General features: G+C 38.9%; 1 protein-coding gene across 1 annotated transcript; it reads right to left on the minus strand.

Annotated features, from left to right (window-relative positions):
* Positions 1–678: 678 nt before the first annotated feature.
* On the minus strand, positions 679–1,467 carry LOC131604661 (uncharacterized). Its single transcript, XM_058877090.1, has one exon. It carries the CDS (start codon positions 1,465–1,467, stop codon positions 679–681), a length of 789 nt encoding a protein of 262 aa, XP_058733073.1.
* Positions 1,468–9,208: the final 7,741 nt, after the last annotated feature.

The raw sequence follows: 9,208 nt of genomic DNA on the forward strand, positions 1-9,208 counted from the left end.
GACACCATTCAGCTTCTAATAATTTGGCTTCCATTAGGATTCTCATGGAGGGAATTTCAACCTCTATCGGGAGTACGACTTCCATGCCATATACCAAGGAGAAGGGCGTTGCCCCAGTCGAAGTGCGAACTGTAGTATCGTACCCATGCGGAGCAAGAGGGAGCATTTCATGCCAATCTTTGTAAGTCACAACCATTTTCTGGACAATCTTCTTAATATTCTTGTTAGCTGCTTCCACCGCTCCATTCATTTTTGGTTGGTAGGGAGAAGAATTGTGATTCTCATTCTTGAATTCATCACACATCATCTTGTTGTTCAGATTGGAACCATTATCTGTAATGATTCTGTTGGGTACGCCACAGCGACAAATGAGATTGTTCTTGATAAACCTTACTACCACTTGTCGAGTAACATGGTGTAAGAGGCAGCTTCGACCCATTTGGTGAAGAAATCAATGGCGACCAGGATGAAGCGATGTCCATTTAAAGCCTTTGGTTCAATCATACCTATCATTTCAATTCCCCACATAGATAAGGGCCATGGAGAGGAGATAACGTTGAGAAGCGTTGGAGGCACATGGATCTTATTAGCATAGATCTGGCACTTGTGGCACTTCTTCACATATTTGTAGCTGTCAGATTCCATTGTCATCCAGTAGTAAGTTGCTCTTAATATCTTTCATGTCATTGCATATACATTGGCATGAGTGCCAAAACATCCTTCATGAATTTCTTGCATCAACAGGTTTACTTCGTGTATATCCACGCATCTGAGCAATACTATATCAAAGTTTCTCTTGTAGAGCACATTTCCAGTTAGGAAGAAATTACCAGACAATCTTCTCAAAGTTCTCCTGTCTTTGCTCGATGCCCCTGGTGGGTACTCTTGTTTTTGCAAGAATATTTTGATGTCATGAAACCATGGCTTGTCATCTAAGATAACTTCAACAGCGAACACATGGGCCGGCCTATCCAGGCGCATGATTTTAATTTGAGGAGCTTCATTTGGAAACTTCACTTGATACATGGAAGCCAGAGTAGTCAATGCATCTGCCATTTGATTTTCCTTACGAGGTATGTGATGGGACTCAACTTTGTTGAAGAAGGTCAGCAGTCTTCGAGCATAATCTCTGTAAGGAATTAAGCCAGGGTGACGGGTTTCCCATTCTCCTTTGATCTGATTAATCACTAGAGCAGAATCTCCATACACATCTAGAATCTTGGTTCTAAGATCAATGGCTTCTTCTAGTCCTATGATACAAGCTTCGTATTCTGCCATATTGTTGGTGCAGTCAAACATCAGTCTTGCATTAAATGGTATGTGAGAATCTTGTGGCATGGAAATGATTACCCTAATTCCTCGACCATAAGCGTTAACAGCTCCATAAAATATCAAACCCCATCGGGATTCAGGATAATGCCCTTCTTCAGGTAAAGGCTCTTCATAATATTTTGATTTCAAATACATGATCTCTTCATCTGAGAAGTCGTCATGCAAGGATTGATCATCGTCAATGGGTTAATAAGCCAAATGATCAGCTAAAACACTTCCTTTGATGGCTTTTTAGGCACAATATTGGATGTCGTACTCTGATAGTAACATCCAGTCAAAGCAGAATTTTCAAACAAGTATTTGATTGGATCCATTTTTTATATGAGATATGTCGTATGAGTCAACATGTACTGCCTTAGTCGGCGAGAAACACATACAAGAGTGCAACAAGTTTTCTCGAGCAGTGAATATCTTGTTTCACAGTCGGTATACTTTTTGCTAAATTAATAAATGGCATACTCTTTTCGACCAGACTCGTCTTGCTGACCCATGACACACCCCATAAAGTCTCTGAGTAAGGTCAAATACATGATCAATGGTCTTCCTTCCACCGGAGGGCTCAAAATTGGAGGTTCCAATAGGTATTATTTGATATCATCAAAATCTTTCTGGCATTCTGTTGTCCATTTACACTTTTGATCCTTGCGGAGAAGCTTGAAGATTAGAGTCGTCCAAGAAATCCTCTGACTTTTTTTTTTTGGTGGAGGCATTTCGTGAATAGCCTTAACTTTATCAGGATCAACTGCAATACCTCTTCGGCTGGCGATGAAACCCAGGAGTTTTCCAGAGCGGACACCAAATGTGCACTTGCTTGGATTTAGACGAGGCTTGTACTTTCTCAAACCTTGGAACTATTTCAGTAGGTGCCCCACATGTTCTTCTTCTGATGCAGACTTGGCAATCATGTCATCCACATTAACTTCAATTTCTTTGTGATTCATATCATGGAAGAGAGTCGTCATGGCTCTTTGATAAGTTTCCCCAGCGTTCTTCAAACCAAACGGAATTACACGGTAACAAAACATACCCCGGGGTATGATAAAAGTTGTTTTCTCCATATCTTCAGGTGACATCATGATTTGATTGTAACCTAAAAATCCATCCATGAATGAGAAGACTTCAAACTTAGTAGTACTGTCCACCAGCATATCAATATGTGGCAATGGAAAATCATCCTTCGGACTTGCTCTGTTTAAATCTCTGAAATCAACACACATTCTGACTTTTCCATCCTTCTTGGGAAAAGGCACTATGTTGGCCAACCATTGAGGATATTCTTATGTGACGAGGAAACCGGTATTGATTTGCTTCTGAACCTCTTCTTTGATCTTGTCTCCCATATATGGGTGAGTTCTTCTTAACTTCTGTTTGACAGGCGGACATTCTGGTTTCAGTGGTAATCTTGCTCTACAATATTGGTATCCAACCCAGGCATATCTTGATAGCTCTAAGCAAAGACATCCACATACTCTTTCAATAGTTCAACCATTTTCTCTTTGACGCTTGCTTCCAACAATGCCCCAACTCGCACTTCTCTTTTCTCTTCTTCAGTGCCCAAATTGATTACTTCCAAAGGCTCTTTGTGCGGCTCAATAATCTTTTTCTCGTACTCAAGTAGACAGGATATCTTCTCAGGGATTTCTTGACTACTTTCTTCCTCAGCTTCGTACACAGAGTAATCAAAGTTGGGAGGGGGCCTAGGATCATTGTTTTCAATGGGTTTATAAAGAGATAATCTGCATATGATTTATGTTTTGTTTTTAGAAATAGATAAAAGGAATGCAAGAGTGTATGTGAAAATTTTGAAAAACTATTTTTGATTGTTTTTATTGGTTTTTTAGGAGTTACCATTTTCTGAAAAAGATAAACGATAAACAAAACGGAAGCGAAAAATTGCTTTTTATTAATGACTTGAAACAAAGCCTACATAAGTTCACTTTTGTCTTGGCAGAGCAAAAGGAATTATTTAACACAGCCCGACACAACACTCTTTCTCCTTGGGCAGAGCGAAAGGATTTTAAAAAGACAGAAAATTACTTAGACTCATGAACAACAAAAGAAATGTTGACAGAGGTCTAATTGGAGTTAGCCTCTCCACGCGTCACAAAGCTTGAATTTTCTGGAGCATCTTCAATAACATCAGCTATGTCTCGATTGTCTGAGTTGATGTAGCCAGCACTTTGAAATGTCTCATGCAGAGTCTTGTAGCTTGCAGATTCAGGTTCTTCCCCTTTTAACTTCTGAGATATGATTTCTAGGCCACTCTTGTTCTTGTTGGCGGGAAGCTCAATGACTTGCCCCCAGCCTTCATATGATCCTTGGGCAACCAATTCTTGGGTATCTTTCCAGGGTGAAATAGATGCACCAACTTTTTTTCCGTGTTCAAGATTAACAACTCCCAAAGCCTGGAACTGAGCTGTAATTTCCTCAATGTTTGGAACAGAGGATAGTTAACAGACGAACATAGTCTGTTCTCCATAAATAGTTATCAATTTTTCCTTCAGAGGGTACTTCAACATCTGGTGAAAAGTGGAAGGGATAGCTCTAGCACTGTGAATCCAAGGTCTTCCCAACAAACAGCTCTAATTAGAATAAATTTCCATCACTTAAAAGTTGATGTCAAAGTCATGAGGCCTGATGCGGATAGGTAGATCAATTTCTCCAATCACAGTGCGCGGGAACCCTTCAAATGTCAATATGCTAACCCCATTTGGCCTAAAAGGTGCCCTTCGATAGGACAAACTTTCTAAGGTGATCCATGGCATAATGTTCAAACATGAGCCAGCGTCTACCAATACGTTCGTTAAAATGTTATCTTCATACTTCGCTGATATGTAAAGGTCATGATTGTGCTTCGGAATCCTTTAAGGCACTTCCCGTATCATACTGTCAAGTGGCCCGAATGTCATCTTTTCTTCAATATAATTGTGTCCCTTTCTTCCTTTGAGTTCTTCGTCCAGCAAACCTAGACCCATCAAAGTTTGAATGTCTTCTTGCAAATTAGCACAACCTCGCGTGCTTTCTTTGCAGGTAGGGCAGTTATAATGGCTAAAGTCAATCAATCCGATTTGGACCCATAGTTCGTGTATCATTGGTTGGGATCCACGCATAGTGCGAACATCATCTATGTACTTTGTCTTGGAGGATTCTCCAATCATATTAACATTATTCTCATTTCTATCTCGGAGGATCTGAATGAGTCCTCGATCCATGAGACTTTGAATTCCTTCTTTCACCAGTTAGCGTGCATTTGCACTATATCACTTCTCAGCAAATGTACATCATAGACTTGATATTGGCCATGACACCCATGCACCATGTTGACAGAATGAGTCTCTTCATTTCTTTTCTTCTTTGTTATACTGATGATTCCTCTGTCCAACAGTTTGTGAAGATCGTCGATCACAGTTTCACATCCATGAATGAAGTTTGAGCAAATGGAACAAGTATTGTAATTGTGAGGAGGGAAACAGTTAAGTTCACAGAAGACAATATGCATTGGCACCAAAGATTGAGTTGATTCACGAACATCGTACATACGTTCATAGCCAGATTGAGTATGTATAGCATTGACAGCCCCATGATTGGGTAGTGGATTAGCTTGGACATTAGGATTAACATCTTTGAAGGTGAGCATACCACTTTGGACCAATTTTTGGACTTCACTCATAAGAGGGTAACAGTTTTCCATAGTGTGACCAGGAGCATTTTTGTGGAAAGCACATTGAGGATCTGCTTTATACCAGAATGGAGGATTAGCAGGAGGAGGAGGTAGATCCCTTAGTTGTACCAGATTTTTCTGTAATAGCATTGGAAGAAGTTCCATGTAAGACATCAGAATAGGATCAAACGGTGGATATTTCCTTTGTTGATTTTGTTGAGGAGCCTGTTGTCGAGGCTGTTGAAGTTGAGCTCTTTGAACACTTTTGTTGCGGAGCTTGACTAACAATGGGAGTAACAGCAGCAATTTGTTGAGGCTGATATTATTTTTTTCTTCCCCTTGAAATGGCACTCACAGTCTCCTCTTTCTTCTTGGAGAAATCTATACCAAACCTTTTAGTTCCACCACCAGATAGTGATGAACCAACTTCTTTGACTAGACGACCTTCTTGGATACCTTCTTCAAGTCGCATCCCCATGTTTACCATCTTGGTAAAGTCATTGGGTGCACTTGCTACCATCTTTTCATAGTAAAAAGTACTCAAAGTTTTGAGGAACACCTTTGTCATTTCTTTTTCTTCCATTGGAGGAATGATCTGAGCAGCTAATTTACCCCATCTTTGCGCGTACTCTTTGAATGATTCTTTTTATTTCTGGGACATAGCGCGGAGTTGATCTTTGTCCGGCGCCATATCAATGTTGTACTTGTATTGTCTGGTGAAATCTTCACCTAAGTCATGGAAAGTATGGATGTGTGCACTATCCAGACCCATGTACCATTTCAAAGCAGCTCCACATAAGCTATCTTGGAAGTAATGAATCAGCAGACGCTGATCTCTAGTGTGCAGAGACATCTTTCGGACATACATGATTAGATGACTGTGAGAACAGGAATTCTCTTTGTATTTCTCAAATTCTGGGAGTCTGAACTTGGCAGAAACTCTAACATTAGGAACCATGCAAAGGTCATTAACTTCTTTCCCAAATAGCTCTTTACCTCTTAAGGCCTTGATTTCTTTTTGCATTTCTAGGAATCGGTATTCAAACTCATCCATTCTTCCCATACCTTCAGAAGGTGCATCATGGAAAATTTGTTCGTTGTGGAGAGGAACACTATTTATAACAGCAGGAGTAGTCATAACAACTTGAGGGATTGTTGCTTGTGGAACAGGAATCTGTTTCCCTACCAATTGGAAATCCATCTCTATTCCATATGGCCTAGTGGTCGTAGGATTCGACACCGGAATTGCAGGAATATGAGGAGTCTCGACTTTAGAGATCACAGTAGCTTGATCTTGAATTGATGGGTGATTTTGAGCAGCCACCAAGTCTTGAACCATAGATGTCAAACTTTCAATACCAGAGCATAGGACAACAACCTTTTCTTTCCATTCTTGTTCATCAACCAGATCGTCTTCCATTCTTTGACGATTGGCGCGAGTATTATACCGATGCGTCAGCTTGACTTTCTGAGGAGAGGAGGAGGAAGGAATAAGACTCTGACTCAGATGTGAATGTGGTATGATGCATGCAATGTAAACATAATATAGTAACTTTTTCCAAATATCTTAAAATATCTTTCAAGGATTTATTTAAGAACTTGTAAATGTAAACATAATATAGTAACTTGAAGAAGAAATTTTATTCATTAATGATAAGGGACAAGGCATCCTTGGTTCTTTTACATGGATAAGTGTAACACCCCATATTTTCCATTTATTAATTTAATTAGAATTTAAATTAATTATTTGGATTATTTGGCATTTTATTGGATTTAATTGGATAAAATTGAGAAATAAAGCTATTGGGCCAAGTGTGGTGTTAGTAAAGAGGGGGTGCTATGTTAGTAGGCCTTTTACTAAATTAAAATTTATTTTCATAAAAATAAGGAATTGAGGGAAAAAGGAAAATAGATGTGAAAGAGGAGCAGAAGAGTAGAAGAACTAATACGTGAAAGAGGAACAGAAGAAGAAGATGGCTAATCAAGATCTTTTGCTAAGGTAAGGGGGGAATCTCCGATTAACTTCTCTTATTGTATCATAAGTGATAATACTGATTAGGCATATTAGTTAGATCAATTGGATTGTATGTTTAGGATTTGGGGTTTTAAGAGATTTAGGTTATTTTTGTTGAATTGATTAAATTGATGGATTGATGAATGGTTTTGGTGTTAGATGACCTCTAAAATGTGTTATGATTGTAGTATGTTATGTTAATTGATGATATTTTGGTGTGGGAACTGTTGTGGTGCGATTAGATTGAAATTGGAAGAGGAAAGATGTCAAAAATCGCAGAAAAATTATGCATAAACAAAGCATGCGTCGATCTATAGGTTCCCAAAAATACAGCATGAGTCGACTCATGGGTCGACCTGAGCAAACCCGAGGGGGACATAAAATTCTATGCGTCGACCTATGGAATTCGTGCGTCGACTCACAACATACAAATTTTTAACAAATTTTCCGAAGGCCATACCTTTCAAACCGTATGTCCGTTTTTAGTGCCGTTTCGAGCACGATGAACCTTATGAGATAATCTATGTGTTTAAATGATGAAATGAGGTGTAACTTCAATTAATTTTGAATCATGATTTTATTGCTTGATGAATGATATATTGTTGACATATATGATGAGATGTGACAATATGAGATGTGTTGAATGATGTGAATACATGTATAATCTTATTATTGATTATGATGATGATTAGTGTAAATAAATGTATGTTCTGTAATGATGGTGATGATGATTGATTTGTGATGAATGATGCCGATACATATTCATGCTTGATAATGATGATGATGGTAAGAGATGAGACGATGATGTTCATCGGATCGACGATGTTATAAGTATGTTGTATATGTTTGCATCCATTCATAATCATATGTTGAGGGATGAATCCAGATGATGTTGTGGATTCGGTGAAGGGCATAATTCCCATTGTGTGGAATTTGTGCTGGCAGGGCCGTTTCTTGAAGATGTTGGATCGGTCGGTGGGTTATTCCCATTGATGATGTTTGGTACCACATGCATAGTGTCAGTTTATTAATATGCATGATTTCATAACATGATTGAATGTGTTTCAGTGTTATGAACTGATGATGTGTTGGTTATGTATTTGTTGAATTGTCCGAATATAGTACAATTGGGTGATCAATATAACTATGAAGTGTTATTATTTATGATGTAACAATATTTGTTAATTGCGATGAGACTCACCCATACATGTTGTCATTTTCATATTGAGGATAGCGGCTTTTACGACTTGGTGAAGATTAGCTCATGAGTCAGTGCGTTTAGTATAGCGTCGGTGTCATGCTCTGATATTGTAACACTGGGGAACGCTAATCTAGAGTCTATGAGGATACTCTATTCTGTTGTTATTGTATTAACTTTGTGGGATACCGCATAGATGATGTTATGCTTAACTGTATGATGAATATTCCGCTGCGTAGAAACATGATTATGATAATGTGATGATTTGTTTATAAGTGTAGCATGACAAACGACTTATGAATAATTTGGCTTAGATTGAATTGTGGCACCCTTGTTTTTATGTTTTACATTGAATTTTTATATAATTACCGCGGGGTTTAGAAGGGTGTTACAATAGTGGTATCAGAGCAGGTCGGTATGTCCGGCCAATTGTCGAGTCAGTTGAGTTATGCGACAGTTGAATATCATCGGCGTATTAACCCTTGGTACGCGACATGTGAGTGAATCACTGTCGGTACTTGTTTGTTTTGTTGTAGGAGTTGGTTTGAGCAAAGTGGGGGAGAGACTTTGCTTCTCGGAAGAGGTACAGTTGCAAGTTTGCAAAGAGGATTGCTGTCGTGATGCTTCAGAAATCGAACTTCGGCGAAGGAATGTGTCGCCCAAGTTATAAGAAGTTTGGAAGCAACAAGATATGATAAGGTGCTATTTGGAATGTGATTGATTTGAAGAGGACGAGTTTTGGAGCGAAATTTCTGTAAGCAAAACGCAGGAAAATTGCTGGATCGTTATGAAACTTCGAAAATTCATAACTGGAGTTCTGGACATCCGATTTGAGTTCCGCTTGAAGAGCCGGAAAGCTAACGAGATGAATTTTGTTTTAAAAATGGTTGCAGCAGCTGTAACATATTTAATTGTGACCGGATGATGTTGAAAAGAGTTGAAGTTACGGTTACACTTGTTCTTAGAACTAGACTTATTTATTGGTACCGCACGGGACGTCGGT

The sequence above is a fragment of the Vicia villosa genome, linkage group LG5, assembly GCF_029867415.1.
Source record: "Vicia villosa cultivar HV-30 ecotype Madison, WI linkage group LG5, Vvil1.0, whole genome shotgun sequence".
Taxonomy (NCBI): Eukaryota; Viridiplantae; Streptophyta; class Magnoliopsida; order Fabales; family Fabaceae; genus Vicia; species Vicia villosa.

Coding starts and splice junctions, on each gene's coding strand:
- LOC131604661 (XM_058877090.1), bottom strand. CDS start 1,467: ATGTATTTGAAATCAAAATATTATGAAGAGCCTTTACCTGAAGAAGGG.